We start from the raw sequence: 20000 nt of genomic DNA on the forward strand, positions 1-20000 counted from the left end.
CCAACACCACCAAATCAACATCAAACAACACCACAACAAACACACCACCAGAACGCTCACCTGACCAACAACTTACACAAAAAAAAATAAATAAAAAAAATAAAATAAATAAATAAATAAATAAAAACACCAAATAGAAAAGACAACACCAACATCAACACCACAAACACCAAAACCAACACATCAACAGGACACTCACCCAGCCAGCATGGTGTAGAGGAGAACCCCAAGACTCCAGATGTCACAGGCGGCGTCGTAACCCTGTCGCTTCAACACCTCTGGGGCCACAAAGTTAGCGGTGTAGCAGGGCGTCATCAGTAGACCATTCTCGGCCCGCAACTGCTTGGCAAACCCGAAGTCACATATCCTCAGTGACTCCGGACTGCCAGAAATGTCGGCGTACATGATGTTTGAAGGTTTGAGGTCCCGATGTACTACCTGGAGGGAGAGAAGTGGTGCTGGTGAGGTTTGGGTTGGGTTGAAGTGAGGTCAGGTGATGTGAGGTAAGATAAGGTTCTGGTTTAGTTAAAGTTTTTTTTTTTTTCTTTTTTTACCCTTCAGTACCATAATGCATTTCATATTCATTCTGCTTACTATTTGGTGATTTTATACAGCTTTGGTAACTTAGATGGGGATTAAAATAGTGACGACTGTGGCCATTAATCTTCTGACCTCCATAGACCCTTCCTAATGTCAGTAAATTGGTCTAATCACACCCAAAATTCATGATAAAAATGCGTTACAGTACTGAAGGAGTTAAGGTTAGGTGTTCAGGATGCTAGTGATCGTTTGAAGGTTAGGTAAGGTTAGGTTAGGCTTATCAGAGTAAGTGTTTAGGATGGTAGTGTTAATTTGTGGCTCTGACAGAAGTTATTTGTGTTTTTCATCAGGCTTTCAAGGGTGTTCCTTTCAAGGGTGTTGCTGTGGTTCTGTTGGGCTGCTTTCATATGAACAATTTTCACCATACTGGCACAGTTTAGCATTGCATGGACTCTTAAGGGTGTATTCATTGCTCCGGCAGCTGCACCCTGCCATACTGCCAGCAAGAGTGCAAGGGCAGGAATGAGGAACAACAGTGGGTCATGTGCTGTTGTGGGTGTCTTCACACATCCAGTGGTTCCTGGTGTGTTCAAAGGTATTTCTAGTAAATTTATGAGCTGTCTTGGTAAAATATTGAGGAAAACAGAGATATCTTCAGTTTCTTCATAAAATTTGTCAGTTTCCTTAGCAAAATATGGAAGAAAACAGACATTTTACATTTCCTGACTAAATTTATAAGTTTTCTTAGTGAAATAGTCAAGAAAACAAACATATCTTTTCAGTTCTCTCATTAAATTCATGAGTGCTATGTTGTCCTCCATCACTGAGAGACAACAGTGTACTAACGAATATGAGGAGACACTGAAGCAGATGTCGAGAGGAACAGCTCAAGGCAGACACTGCACTGCTGAACTGGTGAAAATTGTTTGTGTGAAAGTGGCCTTAACTTTGAAGGATGGGGATAGTTTCCATGGAGAGAGAGAGAGAGAGAGAGAGAGAGAGAGAGAGAGAGAGAGAGAGAGAGAGAGAGAGAGAGAGAGAGAGAGAGAGAGAGAGAGAGAGAGAGTCCCTGCCTGTGGAGGCATCAGTGCCACAGGGTTCAATTCTTGGCCCACTCCTGTGGAATATCTACGTGGATGATCTTCTCCAGCTACTGCCAGGAGTCATGGCCTATGCTGATGACTGCACCCTCTCCTATACCTATCCACGCCAGGACAGTGGGCGGGCTGCTGAGGCCATCAATCAGCAGCTACGAGTGATAAAGGAGTGGGGTGCTCGCTGGCAAGTGACATTCGCGCCGGAGAAGACACAAGCAATGGTTGTCTCTCGGTCCCCAGCCGCCATGGCAGCAATGGCAGGAAAGTTGTCTTTGGCGCTGCTGCTCTCCCACTCCAAGATGACGTCAAGATACTTGGAGTGGAGGTGGATCGAGGGCTGAGGTTTGACAGGCATGTCAAAACCATTGCCAAGAAAGCCTCTCACAGGATCTCCGCTCTCAGAAGGATCGCCAGTTTCCTCGACAGGAAGGGGAGACTGCTGCTGTACAAGGCACAGGTGCGGCCCCACCTTGAATACGCAGCTCTCTCCTGGATGTCCTGTGCCGCCACACACAGAAGGAGACTGGACAGCATCCAACGCCGCGCCATACGGCTAGTAGATGCTGCACTACCACCTCACCCAGAGCCTGAGCGTCCCCTTGATTCACTGGAACACCGCAGAGACGTGGCGGCGATCGTAGTGTTCCATAAGGCACAGGTGCAAAGAGTGCCACATCTGGCAGGGCTGCGTCATCCTCTAAGAGTCACCGCACGGAGCACGAGAACGGTGCTCAATGGTGGTGACGCCGTAGAGGTGCCGCGATCCCACGGGTGTCAGCATCAACGCACCTTCGCAGGACGCGTCTCCAGGATGTGGAACTTGTTCACGGCCGCGGTGCCTCACGTCCAGGAGATGAACACACACAGTGTCAAACTGATGGCACATAAGTGGAGACAGACACTGCCAACTCCTCTGACACTCTTTGTGACGTGACACTCAGTGTAGTGCAGTGCGTGAATAGTGCTAGTGAAGTGAAACGAATAGTGCTCCATTTACATGCTGACCATCTTGTATATTATCTATTTTTAAGTCTTGTAAATATTGTAGAGAAATAGATTGTAGTACCCTTAGAATAGGTAGCACACGACAGTGCGCCTTTGGGTACATGTTCCTTTGTATAAAGTTTTGTTTAAATAAAAAAAAAAAAAAAAAAAGAGAGAGAGAGAGAGAGAGAGAGAGAGAGAGAGAGAGAGAGAGAGAGAGAGAGAGAGAGAGAGAGAGAGAGAGAGAGAGAGAGAGAGAGAGAGAGAGAGACTACACACACACCCCGTTCTGGTGGAGGTACTGGACAGCATTGGTGAGTGTGAGCAGGACAGCCGACGCTTCACGCTCAGAGAAAAACTTTTGGCGCAGTATTTTGTCGAGCAGTTCCCCACCCTGCATCAGCTCCATCACCAAGTACACATGGGAGTCGTCCTCGTACACCTGAAGGGAGAGAAAAGTGAGTATTTATTGCCTGGTGAGAGAGGGAAGGTGTGTGTTCAGTGCCTGGTGAGAGAGGAAAGGTGTGTGTTCAGTGCCTGGTGAGAGAGGAAAGGTGTGTGTTCAGTGCCTGGTGAGAGAGGGAAGGTGTGTGTTCAGTGCCTGGTTGGAGAGGGAAGGTGTGTGTTCAGTGCCTGGTGAGAGAGGGAAGGTGTGTGTTCAGTGCCTGGTGAGAGAGGGAAGGTGTGTGTTCAGTGCCTGGTGAGAGAGGAAAGGTGTGTGTTCAGTGCCTGGTGAGAGAGGGAAGGTGTGTGTTCAGTGCCTGGTGAGAGAGGGAAGGTGTGTGTTCAGTGCCTGGTGAGAGAGGAAGGTGTGTGTTCAGTGCCTGGTGAGAGAGGGAAGGTGTGTGTTCAGTGCCTGGTGAGAGAGGAAGGTGTGTGTTCAGTGCCTGGTGAGAGAGGAAAGGTGTGTGTTCAGTGCCTGGTGAGAGAGGAAAGGTGTGTGTTCAGTGCCTGGTGAGAGAGGGAAGGTGTGTGTTCAGTGCCTGGTTGGAGAGGGAAGGTGTGTGTTCAGTGCCTGGTGAGAGAGGGAAGGTGTGTGTTCAGTGCCTGGTGAGAGAGGAAGGTGTGTGTTCAGTGCCTGGTGAGAGAGGGAAGGTGTGTGTTCAGTGCCTGGTGAGAGAGGAAGGTGTGTGTTCAGTGCCTGGTGAGAGAGGGAAGGTGTGTGTTCAGTGCCTGGTGAGAGAGGGAAGGTGTGTGTTCAGTGCCTGGTGAGAGAGGAAGGTGTGTGTTCAGTGCCTGGTGAGAGAGGAAGGTGTGTGTTCAGTGCCTGGTGAGAGAGGAAGGTGTGTGTTCAGTGCCTGGTGAGAGAGGGAAGGTGTGTGTTCAGTGCTTGGTGAGAGAGGAAGGTGTGTGTTCAGTGCCTGGTGAGAGAGGGAAGGTGTGTGTTCAGTGCCTGGTGAGAGAGGGAAGGTGTGTGTTCAGTGCCTGGTGAGAGAGGGAAGGTGTGTGTTCAGTGCCTGGTGAGAGAGGGAAGGTGTGTGTTCAGTGCCTGGTGAGAGAGGGAAGGTGTGTGTTCAGTGCCTGGTGAGAGAGGGAAGGTGTGTGTTCAGTGCCTGGTGAGAGAGGAAGGTGAACATTTGTTGCATTTATTCTTATCAGTGATATTCTTTATTTCTATTCATCTACTTTCCTTTTCATTTTCTTTAATAATTTATGTAAGAGGGGAAAGTCATTGTCATAAACCGACAAAGAGGAAAAGATAAATGCTTACTATATTTATTCAGAGCATTGGCATTTTTTCATTTCTTTTTATTCATTTAGTTTGTTTTTCATTTTATCAACAAGTTCCTTTATGTACGAGGGAAAAGATGCCTTGGTTTACCTGGAGAAAGGAAAAGGTGACTGTTTACTGTATTCATTTTCAACACCAGTATTTTTTTATTTCCATTTACTTAGTTTCTTTTTCATTTTGTTTATCTATTTATTATTTTTTAATGTACAAATGGAAGACTGGCCAAGGGAAACAAACACTGCTATAGAAAAGGAAGCTGTATTCATTGTAGGGTTAAAATTTGTTGCTTTATTCATTTTGGTTTTGTTTTTTCTGCTTTATTTATCAGTGTTGTCATTCATTGCTTTGTTTATTATAGGTTTGTTTTTTATTGCTTTATTCATCATAGCATCCTTACTTATTGCTTTATTCATTATAGATTTGTCTTTTACTGTTTTATCGATCATGGAGCTGTTATTCATTGCTTTATTTATCAGAGTGCATATTCATTGCACACACACACACACACACACACACACACACACACACACACACACACACACACACACACACACTTACATCTCTTAATGAAATAATATTGGTGTGATGGCCATAGCGATACAGAATCTCTATTTCCTCCTGGCAATCTCTGGTCTTCTTTGGAATGACCTTGACAGCATACTCCTGCCGGGTGGCCTTGTGCACACAGCGGCGGCACACACTGTAGCTGCCATGGCCCACCTCCTCACACAGGTCGTACTCATCGTGTATGCTGTTTGGCTTCACCCCGGATAGTCTCTGCAAGATTGGTGGGGCTTCAGCGTGAAGGAAAGCAGTTTAACAGATATAGACCTTTGATATCTAGTGTTTTTGTGGCTTCAGTCTATGTATGGGGGTTGTGTTAATTTGTACCTAACCTAACGTAACCTAAACTTACAACCCAACCCAATCTAACCTAACTTTTAATCTCTTTTTTTTTTTTGTGGCTTCAGTCTATGAGGTGTTGTGTTAAGTTGTACCTTACCTAACCTAAAACAAACAGCTTTGATATCTTGTTTTTTGTGGCTTCAATCTATGGGAGACTGTACCAATTAGTACCTAACCTGACCCAATTCAACCTAACCTAACTTAATCTAAAAAAAAAAAAAAAAGCTTAGATATCTATAATTTTTTGTGGCTTCAGTCTATGGGACAATGTATTAATTTGAACCTAACCTAACCTAACCTTAACCTTAACCTAACCTAACCATAACCTCACCAAACCAAACTAACTAAAAATAAAACACCCTTGACATCTTTGCAGTATTTCAGTGGCTTTGGTTTACAGAAAATTGTATTAAACTGTACTGTACCTAAAAACTCTCTTGATATCTCTGCAGGAAATTTGTGTTTAGAGGAAATTAGTTCTTGTGATTTGAGTCCATGGAAAGTTGCTTAAATTGTACCTAAAAAAGTTCAGATTTAAAGAGCTCTTAAAACAGCTCAAGATCGTAGCAAGGAAGAGGAGACAATGATAAGAGAAGAGGAAAAGAGAGGAAGAGGAAAAGAGAGCTCCAGTATTAACCTGTAAACAATGAAGGAATGAACACACCTGACATTACTAAAAGAACAACTCAAACATGGCAAACAGTGAGAGAGAAACACAGAAACAGGAAGAGAGAAATAGTACACCAGGAAGAGAGCTCCACCATCCACCAGTACACAAGTAAAAAATGAAGACACCTCACAATACTAAAAGAATAAAAAACAGAGACAGAGAGAGAAGAGGAAGAGATGAAGAGGGGAAGAAAGGAAGAGAAGAGAGCTCCAGTCTTCACCAGTGAGTAACTAAGCAATGAAGACACTTGACTAAAAGAAGACAAAGCAAAAAAAAAAAGAAATAAGAAAAAACATAGGAACAGAAGAAAAGAAAGAAAAGAAAACAAAGGGAAGACAAAAGGAAGACAAAGTTACATTAGGTTAGCTTAGACTGAACAAAATGAAAACAAGAACAGTCATCAGTGCCTCACCTTGCTGAGTGCTGGTGCCTTCTCAGTGGTGTGTGACTGCATCATCTCCACGCCATCCAACTGTTCAGACAGCAGGAAGGGTGCCACAAAACTGAACCCCTTGAACATCTGGTGGGCATTGGCACTGGGTGGCACTCCTGGGGAATCTGAAGGAAATGGCACAGTGTCTTAGAATCAAATGTTCAGTTAGTTTAGAAAGAGTGAGACAGGAATATGAGGCAGAATAACACACCATCTTAACCCCTTCAGTACTGGGAGGCATTTTTACCATGAGTTTTGAGTACGATTAGACAATTTTATTTACATTAGGAAAAGTCTATTGAGTTCACAAGATAAATGGCCACAGTCTTCACTATTTTAACCCCTACATAAGTTTCTGAAGCTCTATAAAACCACCAGATAGTAATCACAATGAATATGGAAACATGTCATGGTACTGAAGAGATTAATAAACAAAGGATACAGTGTTTGAGATTCACAGAGAGAGGGAAATGAAGGCAAAGCACACAGAAGGATACAATCTAAGGTAAACTGTAGTCTTAAGCCTCTATTTAGAAACATTTTGCTCTCTTGCCATGACAATTTTCCAAAGCCAGAGACAACTAGCCTCACTTTAAAGTTTCTCCTTTTAATTAACCACAAATCTTGCTAATCTATCACCAGAATCATAAATATACCCATAAAAACACGAGTATCTTCAACTAGAGCCTTTGGTAAGTAGTGATGGTGAGAGAGCAAAGCGTTTCACAATACAGGTCTTATATTTGAATGGTGTAATGTCTGAAGAGGTACAGAGAGAGGGGACTGAAGGAAAAGTGCATAGAGCTGAAATATAAGGCAAAGCTACACAATTTAAAAAGCTAGTGTTTAGAAAGGTTCAGAGAGGTGGAGAACTGAAGGCAACGTGCAGAGGGATGAAATGTAGACAGATGTGCAGACAGTCTTAATCAAATGGTACATTGTCTAGAAAGGTTCAGAGAGGTGGGGATCTCAAAGCAAAGTAAAGAGTGAAATATAAGAAAAGCAAAATATAAGATGAACAGCGCAGGACCTTATTTTCAAATGCTATAGTGTTTGAAGAGGTTCGGGGAGAGAGGACTGAAGATGAAGTCCACAAAGAAGTGAAATATAAGGTAAACCGCAGTCTTATATTGAAATGCTGTAATGTTTGAAGAGGTTTGGGGAGAGAGGACTAAAGGCAAAGATAAAGCAAACTGCACAGGGTCTTATATTCAAATGCTACAGTGTTTGAAGACGTTCAGAGAGAGAGAGAGTGGACTGAAGATAAACATAAAGCAAACTGCAAATGGTAAAGTGTTTTGAAGAGGTTCAGCGAGAGGAAAGTGAAGATAAAGTGGACAGAAAGGTGAAATATAACACAAACTGCACAGGGTCTTATACTCAAAGGCTACAGTGTTTGGAGAGGTTCGGGGAGAGGGAACAGAAAGTAAAGTGCTCAGAAGGGTAAAATGTAAGGTAAACTACAGTCTTATACCAAAATGCTGTAACATTTGAAGAGGCTCGAAGCAAGGGAACAGTACAGGGTCTTATATTCAAAGGATACCCCTAAAACACCAACACCATCCTCTACACCACAAAAACTAGCCACCATTAAAACATCTTTTAAAACCCCAATAACTTCCATTATACCATGAAAACTATCCCTACAACTATTTAAACACTCTTGAAAACCCAAACATCATCAACAAAAACCATTAAAAGGACCTTAAAAACATCCACTACATCTCAAAAATTATCACAAGAACTATCAAAATGCCTTATAAACCCTAATCACTTCTACACTACATAAACCAACACTAGAACCATCAAAATGCCCTTAAAAACCCACATAACATCAACTAGAAACATCAAAACATCCTTGAAAAACTGCAATAACTTCCACTATACCCCAAAAAACTATCACTAGAATTATCAAAACACCCTTAAAAACTGCAATAAACACCACTACAACCTCTCAGAAACACAGGTACAGCAACATTACAGGGGATGGTGACACAGGGATGGTGCTGCAATGATGTGGTGGTGCAGTGAAATGGTGAAGTGGCTAACCTCTTGGGGTGCGTGTGGTGAACTCCTGGTCGAAGTAGAAGGTGTCATCAGCCTTGGACACAGCAGGTTTGAAGGGTGGCTCAATCTCCTTGCTGTACAGTTTGTTCCAGTCAATTGAGGAGAAGAATGGGTGACGCTTCAGCTCCTCAACTCCCTCTGGCCCTGTGGTAAAGTGCCGAGGGTTGAGTACTGGTTAATAATGGTGTGTATTTACCTATTTGTGTGTGTGTGTGTGTGTTTACTTAGTTCTGTGTTAGTGGTAAATCCTGCTGTTTGTGTGTTTTTCTTTTTTTATTTAGTATTTATGATAAACAAATCACACAATAAAGACACACAACATAAAATGAAAACTATGTGAAAAAAATAAAATCAACACACACACACACACACACACACACACACACATACACTTAAACCCACAATTACAAACAAAAACAAAATCAGAACCAACCAAACCTTCCTCATATTAACACAGACACACAAACATACTGGTGGCAACACTGTATGACATGAGCTGTGTTGTTCCTGTACCTCACACACACACACACACACACACACACACCTGCACCAAGCCTGTTCGCTGGGTTCCTTTTGAATAGAGCACGCAGGAGGGACTGGGCTTCTGGGCTGAGGTAGGGAGGCATTCCTAGCTTGGCCTTAAGGATTAGGTTCATGGTCTCCTTCCTGTTTGCTCCTTGGAATGGTAAAGTTCCCGTCAGCATCTCAAACTGGAATAGAGAGCGAAGTGAAAGTTTGTTGCTCCAGACATGTATAGGAAGAGAAAGGGGGAAGACAAGGATGAAAGTATGAAAAAGACTAAGTGAAGTGAAAGTTTGTTGGTCTGTAGACATGAATAGTAAGAGAAGGAGGGAAGAAAAAGAAAAAGCATGAAAGAGATGCAAAAGGAACTTAAAATAAAACAAGAGAAAAGTAAGGAAAGGAAGAGAAAAGAAGAACAAAGGATGAAAGTATGATAAAAAAAAAAGTGAAGGAAAGAGGAAGAAAAAGGAGGAAGGCATGAAAGAGGCACAAAAGGAATTTAAAATGAAACAAAAAAGAGAAAAGTAAGGAAAGGAAGAGAAGAGAAAAACAAAGAATGAAAGCATGGAAATGACTTAAGATTCAAAATAAAACAAACACAGAAAAGTAGAAAAAAAAGAAGAAAATAAAGGATGAAAGCTTGAAATCAACACAAAAAGAAAACAAAACAAGGAAGAGAAAAGTAGGAAAGGGAAGTGGAAAAACAAAAACAAATGAAAATAAGATAAGAAAATAAGAAAATAAGCAAACAAGAAATAGAAAAGTGAAAAAAAGGATAGAAAAACAAACAAAACAAACAAATAAATACAAACACACACACACACACATACATACATACATAATTCAGGGGAGGGGAAGAATACACACACACACACACACACACACACACACACACACACACAAGCATCGGTACCTTTCAAAATAACTTACTTTTCCCTCAAAAATTTCTTAAACATACAGACAAGAGAGAATATAATGAGAATAATGAAAATAAGATGAAAAGAAGAAAATGGAAGGAAAAAGAGAAAGAAAAGAAGAAAGTACAATAATAAGATAGGAAGGAAAGACAAAAAGGAAGGAAAATATCAGAAAATCATTAAGTACAATAAGAATAAGAAATATGGAAAAAGAAAAGGGAAAGAGAGAAACTAAAAAAATAATAAGAATAGGAGATAGTAAGGAAAGAAAAGAATAAAAAGAAAGAAAAGAGAAAATAAGAAAAGACAACAAGGAAGAAAAAAGTAAAAAACTGAAGAAAGAATAAGAATACAAGACATAGAAAAGAAATTTATAGAAAACAAAAAGTACAATAAGAAAAACAAGAAAACAAAAACACACACCACCACACCACAACACCACCACACCACCTCATCACACCACCACCACCACCACCAGCAACACCACACCACCTCATCACACCACCAGCAACACCACACCACCACATCACATCACACCACCACACCACCAGCACTCACCCGCAACACCACACCACCACGACACCACAACACACCACCAACCAGCACTCACCAGCAACACCCCAAAAGACCACCAATCTGCCGCAGTGTTATGGCCGCGTCTGTTCACCACCTCGGGCGCCATGTACTCCACTGTGCCGCAGAAACTGTACGCCTTCTGATCATCCAGCGCCTCCTTGCACAGCCCAAAGTCGGTCAGGGAGATGTGGCCGTCTGCGTCGAGGAGAATACTGCGGAAAAGAAGCGATGGGTAATTTAACGTCTTCAATAACCAGTACTCTCAATCATTCATACCTTTCAATGGTAAACTCTAGAAATTCCCTGCCTGCTTCTGTATTTCTGTCTTCCTATGACTTGATTTATTTGAAGAGGGAGGTATCATAACATTTGCTCCTTAATACTTTTCTTTTAGGGATCCAACACTCAAATGAGCCTTTTTTTTTATAATTTGTTGCCCTTGGCTGGCTTCTCTCCTGCATTAAAAAAAATTGAATAAGAAAAAATAAATAAAAAAAAACTGAGACACATTTTTACCATGAGATTTGTGTACAATTAGACCATTTTATTGACATTAGGAAGGGTCTATGGAGGTCAGAAGATTAATAACCAGAGTCTTCACTATTCAAATCCCCCACATGAGTTTCTGAAGCTGTATAGAATCACCAAAAGAGTAAGCAGAATGAATGTGGAAACGCACCATGGTACTGAAGGGATTAAGTGTGGGAAGTGAAGGAGAGGGAACGATAATGAGTGTGTGAAGAAGGAAATCAAGTGTTGAGAAGTGTGTGAGACGGAATACAAGTGGCGGTGGGAGGGAAATTAAATGTGAGGAGGGAACAGGAGGAATGGGAGAGAATGAAAATGAGAGTGTGGACTGTGAGAAGGAAACTAAATGAGAAGAGCGTGAGGATGAATATAAGTGTGGAGGGAGGTGGTGGGAAGGATATTAAGTGTGAAGAGGGAATGGGAGGGAACAAAACTAAGTAAGTGTGTGGACTGTGAGAAGGAATTAAGTGTGGAGGAGGAATACAAGTGTGAAGAAGGAATATAAGTGTGAAGAAGTGTGTGGGAAGGAGCAGAGGGAGGCGACGAAAAGAAATTCAAGTGTGGGAGGGAACGGAAGGAAAAAAAAGAACAGAAGAAAGTACAATAATGAAAGAAAATAAAGGAGTGTGTAGACTGTGAGAAGGACAATAGATGATAAACTAGAGAGAGAGAGAGAGAGAGAGAGAGAGAGAGAGAGAGAGAGAGAGAGAGAGAGAGAGAGAGAGAGAGAGAGAGAGAGAGAGAGAGAGAGAGAGAGAGAGAGAGAGAGAGAGAGAGAGAGAGAGAGAGAGAGAGAGAGAGAGAGAGAGAGAGTAAATGCAGGGCTATGTAAACAAGTGATTAGTTATTGTGGTGGTACAGAATGAGTTATTGCAAAGTTAGAAGCATTAGTTACTGTAGATAAAGTTATTGCAGTTATTGTAGAGTTAGAAGAGGCAGTTATTGTATGTATAGTCAGTTATTGCAGTATAGGAAGTAGTTTGTGTGTTATAGATATACATGTAGAGCTAATATTCTTCAAATCACCAAACATACACAATAAAACACACAAAAACCCAAAACAACAAAATACCATCCCAAAAAACACCCAAAACATGAAAAAAACACCCCAAAACACCAAATTGTTATATGTAGAGCTAGGAGGCTATTGTAGTGCAAGGAGAGATTGTCTTTGTAGTGCTGAAGGGCTACTGCAGCACTGGAAGGAGTTATGATGGTGTGGAGTGGTTATGTGTAGTGGTGGAAGGAGTAATGATGGTGTGAGGTGGTTATGTGTAGTGGTGGAAGGCATTATGATGGTGTGGAGTGGTTATGTGTAGTGGTGGAAGGAGTTATGATGGTGTGGAGTGGTTATGTGTAGTGGTGGAAGGAGTTATGATGGTGTGGAGTGGTTATGTGTAGTGCTGGAAGGAGTTATGATGGTGTGAGGTGGTTTTGTGTAGTGGTGGAAGGAGTTATGATGGTGTGGAGTGGTTATGTGTAGTGGTGGAAGGCATTATGATGGTGTGGAGTGGTTATGTGTAGTGGTGGAAGGAGTTATGATGGTGTGGAGTGGTTATGTGTAGTGGTGGAAGGAGTTATGATGGTGTGGAGTGGTTATGTGTAGTGCTGGAAGGAGTTATGATGGTGTGAGGTGGTTTTGTGTAGTGGTGGAAGGAGTTATGATGGTGTGGAGTGGTTTTGTGTAGTGGTGGAAGGAGTTATGATGGTGTGAGGTGGTTTTGTGTAGTGGTGGAAGGAGTTATGATGGTGTGGAGTGGTTATGTGTAGTGGTGGAAGGAGTTATGATGGTGTGAGGTGCTTATGTGTAGTGGTGGAAGGAGTTATGATGGTGTGAGGTGGTTTTGTGTAGTGGTGGAAGGAGTTATGATGGTGTGAGGTGGTTTGTGTAGTGGTGGAAGGAGTTATGATGGTGTGAGGTGGTTTTGTGTAGTGGTGGAAGGAGTTATGATGGTGTGAGGTGGTTTTGTGTAGTGGTGGAAGGAGTTATGATGGTGTGAGGTGGTTTGTGTAGTGGTGGAAGGAGTTATGATGGTGTGAGGTGGTTTTGTGTAGTGCTGGAAGGAGTTATGATGGTGTGAGGTGGTTTTGTGTAGTGGTGGAAGGAGTTATGATGGTGTGGAGTGGTTATGTGTAGTGATGGAAGGAGTTAGCTGCAGTATTAAAGTAATTATTGTAGTGTGAAGCAGATTATAGTGGAATAGGCAGCCTCTGTGTCAATAAGGTCCTGCATATGTAACCTAACTTAACCTAACCTAACTTATTGTAGCCAAATCTAATCTTACAAGCAGCCCAGGACATACTTTTTACAGGCATAAGGTCCCTGTAGAAGTAACCTAACCTAACCTAATCCAATCCAACCCAATCTGACCTAACAAACACTCTCGGACTTACTTTTCTGGCTTGAGGTCCCTGTAGATGACCCCGACAGTGTGCAGGTGATCCAGGGCCAGCGCCAACTCCGCCAGGTAAAACTTCACATCCTCCTCCGTGAACATGATCTGTGGAGAGGCAACACTGTCAGACGTGGAGGTGTGTTGCGAGTCATTCCTACACCATTAGTTAAGGATACATCATTGTTTTTGTGTTTTGTGTTGCATTGGTGAGATTTCTGTTATTTAAATCCTTCCTTCCTTCCTTCTATCCATCCTTCCTTCCTTCCACTTTCCTTCCATCCTCTCCTTCATTCTATTAAATATGCAGTCAGTAAGGTAAGGTTAGATAATGTAATGCAAGGTAAGGTTAAGGTAGTTTAAATCAGTGTACATTATTTTTCCTTCACTTTACTTTGTTTCTACTTCTTCTGCTAACCTAACCACACCTCACCTGTCACCTCACCTGCCACCAATAAGCCTCAGGAATTATTAAACTTCTTATGATTTCCTCTCCTAAATTTGGTAGCAAAGACATAATTTTTTTTTAAGCTGATATACAGGAAAGTTTAAGTAATGAACAAGGTACAAAATTACACACACACACACACACACACACACACACACACACACACACACAAGTAAAACAAAAGAAACAAGGAGAAAACAAAGAAAAGAAAGAAAAGGAAGGAAGGATGGATGAAATAAAAAGAAAAGTAGGTAAGAGAAAGAAGAAAGAAAAACAAGACATGAAAGAACTTAAAATCAAACAAAGACGAGAAAAAGAAGAAAAAGAAGAGAAAAGAAAAACAAACTAAAAAATCAAAACAAGAAAAAGAGAAGACGTAAAAAGAAAAACAAAGAATAGAAAAGCAAGAAAAAGATAGAAAAAGAAAGCAAATAAACACACACAAACAAACCAAACCCCAAAACACCACACACACACACACACACACACACACACACACACACACACACACACACACACACTAAAAATACCAGTAAAGAAGATACTGCAGCAAAGATAACTCAGCCAATCACAGACCATTCACACAAGTCACTAATCACAGCAGGGGACACAACCAGCTACTCAAAGAACCCCTGGAGACTCAGATGCAGACAGCCAGGTAACGAGACACATTGGGGCCACTTGGGGTGACTTGGAGAGACACAGGAGTTAAGGGGTTAGGTTAGGGGGTGATAGGAGGTAATGCGGGGGTGAAGGGATGACAGGTGAGTGAAAGGAGGTGATGTGAGGTGATGGGAGTTGCAGAGGGGTAGCATAGGGGTGAGGGAAATGAGAGAGGTTGAGGGGTTGGATTAGAGGGTGACAAGGGGTTTTAAAGGGGTGATGGAGGGTGATGGAGGGTGACTGAAGGTGACTGAGAACTGAGCGCCATATTCAGAAAGGCTTCTTCTCACCATGACAATTTTCAAAGACTGCAGAGACAATTAGCTGAGTTCTAAAGAGTATTTGTCCTGTTGGTAATGCAGAAAACTTGTTAACATGTCACTAGAATTTCAGAAACACCCTTAAAAACTTGTGTCACTTCAACTAAAGCCCTTTGAATATAGACAATAGAGACAATTAGCTGAGTTCTAAAGAGTATTTGTCTTGTTGATAATGCAGAAAACTTTTTAACATGTCACTAGAATTACAGAAACACCCTTAAAAACTTGTCACCTCAATTAGAGCCCTTTGCAAATAGTGAAGGTGCGGTACGGAAGTGTTTCAGAATATGGGCGCAAGAAGTTTAAGTTAGATTTGGTTAGGTTAGGGTGTGACAGAGTGGTTAACCCCTTCAGTACTGGAATGAATTTTTACATGGAGGTTTGTGTATGATTAGACCATTTTGTTGACATTAGGAAAGGTCTATGGAGGTCAGAAGACTAATGGCCAGTCTTCACTATTTTAATCCCCTCACAAAAGGTTCTGAAGCAGTATAAAATCACCAAATAGTAAGCAGAGTGAATATAAAAAAACATCAAGGTACTGAAAATTGTTGTTCTTTGTTGTCGTGTGTGTTCCATATCGAAGACACAAAAAAACCTGTATTCTCAATTATTTTTTGCTCAATTTTTTTAACTCAATTCTTAACATGTCATGGTACTGAAGGGGTTAAAAACTCATGTCACTTCAACTACAGCCCTTTGGAAACAGTGAAGGTGCAGTGCGGAAGTGTTTTGGAGTATGGACATAGGGTTAGGTTAGGTTAGGTGACAGGGTGGTGAAGGGGAGTTTCAGGGGTATAATGGTGGGTGACAAGGTGGTGAAGGGGAGTTTGAGGGGTACAATGGTGGGTGACAGGGTGGTGAAGGGGAGTTTGAGGGGTACAATGGTGGGTGACAAGGTGGTGAAGGGGAGTTTGAGGGCATTTAATGGTGGATGACAGGGTGACAGGGGGTGAGGGGCAGCAGGGCACCTCCTCACCTCCTTAGACAGGCGAGTGAAGAGGTCGCCGCCCCGCAGGAAGTCCAGGATGAGGTAGAGCTTTCCTTCAGTCTGGAACGCGTAATGGAGCTTCACCACAAAGGGATGGTTCACGTCAGCCAGGATGTCGCGCTCCATCTTGGTCCGCAGCCTGTCCCGCACTGTCGAGAGAGAGAGAGAGAGGTAATGTATGGGAGTGCTTGAGGAAGAAAAAATGTTGATTATAATAACAATAAATAAAAAATTAAAAAAAACCAATTTAATGGAAAAAAAAAAAAAAGCTGAATATAATAGGAGAAAGCAATGATGGTTAGAATAGGATAGGATAGGTAGCTTAGGGATAGGATAGGGTAGTTTTAGATTGCATAGGATTACGTTAGGGTAGGTTAATTTTTAGATCGGCTTGGATAGGTTGGGATGGGGTTGGTTAGGTTAGGTGAGGTGAGGTTATTAAATGTAGCTACAAAAGAATGAGAGGCAGGAGGTCAAGAGGCAGTGTTGGTTAGTGTGTGGGTTAAGACATTGAGCGTTAAAGGAGTGAATTGACAATAGTTAGGTGAGGTTATTAAATGTAGATATTGAAGAACGACTGGAGGATGAGGGAGGCAGTGGTGATTGGTGTAGGGGTTGAAAGACACTGAATATTACAGGATTGAGGGCAGACTCAGTACTAACACACTTAACACTGAAGAACAACTAATGAAAGAGAGAGAGAGAGAGAGGCAGTATATGGGTGTGTGAATTAAGACCTTGAATATCCTAGAAGGTGTGGCTCTAGACGATGGGGACTTTGTCAGTACTGGTAAACAATTATAAGAGGAAAAAAAAAACAGTACTGAGGAATGACTGACAAGTATATGAGTTGAACACTAATATCATGCAAGGATGAACAATAACAGCTATGGGGTGAGTCAATATGGATGAATATGTAGTCAAATTAATCAAAGCACCAAATATTGCGGCATGGCTAACCCTGAAAGACTCCTAAAGTTATACTAGAGACAAAAAACACCCTTGAAAACACACACAACACCAATTAACACCAAGGAAACACCACAGAAAACCTGAAAATCTAGAAAACTGAATTCAAAGCACACGCAAAACACAAACAACACTCACTAAGAAGACAAAACTCAATTATAATCAGGAAAACACTCTTGAAACTCTTACAAAACCACACAAAACATAGAAACTGAAGAAAACACCCTTCAAAACCCAAACAACACTCACAAATAAAAAAACATAAATAAATAAAAAAAACTCCAACAGCTTATTAAACCCACACAAAATTCAAAAAAACAAAAAATAGCCTTGGAAACCACAAACAAGACAAACACAAACAACACAAAACACATAGAAACCCAAAACACTCACAAACACCTTGACACATAGAAACTCAACAACCCCAACCACAAACACAAACAACACAAAACACATAGAAACTCAACAACACCCTTGAAACCACCCCAAAACACTCACAAACAACACAAAACACATAGAAACTCAAAAAACACCCTTCAAAACCCCAAAACACTCACAAACAACATAAAACACATAGAAACTCAACAAAACACCTTTGAAACCCCCCAAAAACACTCACAAACACAAAACACATAGAAACTCAAAAACACCCTTCAAAACCCCCAAAACACTCAAACAACACAAAACACATAGAAACTCAACAACACCCTTGAAACCACCCCAAAAACACTCACAAACAACACAAAACACATAGAAACTCAACAAAACCCCCCTGAAACCCCCCAAAACACACAAACAACACAAAACACATAGAAACTCAACAAAACACCTTGAAATCCCCCCCAAAATACTCACTGAACCACAGAAAATGCACAGAGAAAAAAAAAAAAAAAAAACATTGAAAAACCCACAACATTCACTACAACCAGGCAGGAACAGTGACAACACCCAGAGACCTTCAGCAACACACAACTGCCTCTGTCCTTACCCTTGAGTGTGGCTTTCTTCAGAACCTTCATGGCATACAGTGTTCCAGCATCCTGTCCGCTGATCTTGCGCACCAGAAACACCTGTGGAATGAGAGTCAGGTAAATGGTGGTGCTTGTTGCCTCATTGTGTTGCTGATGGATTGGGGAAGTTTAGGAATGTTGTGTTGTGTTGTGTTGTGTTGTTTGAGTGTTTATTTGGCTTGTGTTGTGTTTTTGGTGTTTTTGGTGCAATGAGTGACGTAAAAGTTTTGCTATTTGTTGTTGATGGACTGAGAAAGTTTAGGAATGTTGAGTTGAGTTGTGTTGTGTTGTTTGAGTGTTTATTTGGCTTGTGTTGTGTTTTTTTGGTGTTTTTGGTGCAATGAGTGACATAAAAGTTTTGCTATTTGTTGTTGACGGACTGGAAAAGTTTAGGAATGTTGTGTTGTGTTGTGTTGTGTTGTCTGAGTGTTACTTTGGTTTGTGTTGTGTTTTTTCTGGTGTTTTTGGTGCAATGAGTGACGTAAAAGTTTTGCTATTTGTTGTTGACGGACTGAGAAAGTTTAGGAATGTTGTGTTGTGTTGTGTTGTCTGAGTGTTAGTGTGATTTGTGTTGTGTTTAGTGTTTTTTGGTGCAATGAGTGTTGTAAATGTTTTGTTATTTGCAGAATAAGTGTTAGTGTGTTGTTGTTTTTGTTTACTTGGCTTGTTTGTGGTGTTTTTGTTACAATTTGTGTTGTAAATGTTTCGTTATTAGGAGAGTAAGTGTTAGTGTGTTTTTTTGTGTTGTTTGGCTAATTGTGTTGCTTTTGCTTTTCTATTGAGTTGTCAAGTATTGCGTTTTGATAAAGTGTTAACCCTTTCACTGTTACTTGCAGAGAATGGTCGTTTGTGTTGTTTTTGTGCTATTAAAATACTAGTTGTGTTGCTTTTTTTGCTTTTGAGTTGTCTAATATTGTAAGTGTTATTTGGAAGAGAATGTTCTTTTGTGTTCTCGTTTTTGTGTTATTATTTGGCGTGTGGTGTTCTTTATTTGCTTTTATTGAGTTGTCTAGTATTGTAAGTGCTTTGATATACCAACACTTAACCCTATCACTGTTATTTCACAAGTCTTCCATAATTCCTAACCACTCAAAACCTTTCTTCTGGTCCCCACATCCACCTCAGACCACTCACCTACCTAGACACTGCAAAATATATTCCTACAACCACTTTTTTTTCTTTTGTACACTTATATAAATCTCACAAACTGTTTTTAGTACAGAATTGTTGCATATTGAAAGTTTTAATCCCTTCACAACCCTCATTGACTTTCTTCTTAACTCAAATTTGCTTAAGCCCATCAGTACCATGACTTTTTATATTCATTCTGCTTACTATTTGGTGATTTTATGCAACTTCAGAAACTTATGTTGGGAATAAAATAGTGAAGACTTTGGCCATTAACCTTCTAAGCTCCATAGACTTTTCCAAGTATAAAGAAATGGTCTAATGGCACTCCAAATTCATGGTAAAAATGTGTCTCAGTACTGAAGGAGTTAAGTCACAACTGTACAGACGCCAGCACTGACCACTTCATCTCCAGTTTCCTTTCCGATCGTTCTATTGCTGCTGTAGTAGATGGTCACTGTTCTTCCCCTAAAACTATCAACAGTGGTGTTCCACAGGGTTCTGTCCTATCACCCACTCTCTTTCTATTATTCATCAATGATCTCCTAAATCTGACTCAATGCCCTATCCACTCCTATGCTGATGATACCACCCTGCATTATTCAACAGCGTTCAACAGACGCCCAACCCAACAACAATTAAATGACTCAAGGCGAGATGCTATGGGACGCCTAACTTCTGATCTTTCACTTGTTTCTGATTGGGGCAGAGAAAACCTGGTTTTGTTCAATGCCTCAAAAACTCAATTTCTACAACTATCTACTCGACATAACCTTCCAGACAACTATCCTCTCTTCTTCAATAACACTCAACTTCCCTCTCCTCTACATTAAACACACTCGGTCTATCCTTCACTAAAAATCTAAACTGGAAATTTCACATCTCTACTCTTGCTAAATCAGCTTCCAAGAAGTTAGGTGTCCTATGGCGTCTTCGTCCATTTTCTCTCCCTCCCAGCTGCTTGCTCTGTACAAGGGCCTTATCCGCCCGTGTATGGAGTATGGCTCTCATGTCTGGGGGATCCACACACAGCTTTACTAAACAAGGTGGAATCTAAAGCTTTTCGTCTTATCAACTCTTCTCCTCTAACTGACTGTCTTGATTCT

General features: G+C 41.2%; 1 protein-coding gene across 4 annotated transcripts in view; it reads right to left on the reverse strand.

Moving 5' to 3' along the window:
* LOC123512206 (ribosomal protein S6 kinase 2 beta-like) overlaps positions 1–20000 on the reverse strand; it is a 204881-nt gene that overhangs the window by 49639 nt on the left and 135242 nt on the right. For all 4 annotated transcript variants that reach the window (XM_045268477.1, XM_045268468.1, XM_045268451.1 and 1 more), the window contains 10 exons: positions 17745–17826; positions 15776–15936; positions 13367–13473; positions 10479–10656; positions 8974–9139; positions 8412–8573; positions 6342–6487; positions 4912–5130; positions 2905–3063; positions 200–438 (listed from right to left, as the gene is read on the reverse strand). In XM_045268477.1, coding sequence (XP_045124412.1) covers positions 200–438; positions 2905–3063; positions 4912–5130; positions 6342–6487; positions 8412–8573; positions 8974–9139; positions 10479–10656; positions 13367–13473; positions 15776–15936; positions 17745–17826 — 1619 coding nt within the window. The remainder of the gene's footprint in view (positions 1–199; positions 439–2904; positions 3064–4911; positions 5131–6341; positions 6488–8411; positions 8574–8973; positions 9140–10478; positions 10657–13366; positions 13474–15775; positions 15937–17744; positions 17827–20000) is intronic.

Source organism: Portunus trituberculatus, chromosome 4 (genome assembly GCF_017591435.1).
Source record: "Portunus trituberculatus isolate SZX2019 chromosome 4, ASM1759143v1, whole genome shotgun sequence".
Lineage (NCBI taxonomy): Eukaryota > Metazoa > Arthropoda > Malacostraca > Decapoda > Portunidae > Portunus > Portunus trituberculatus.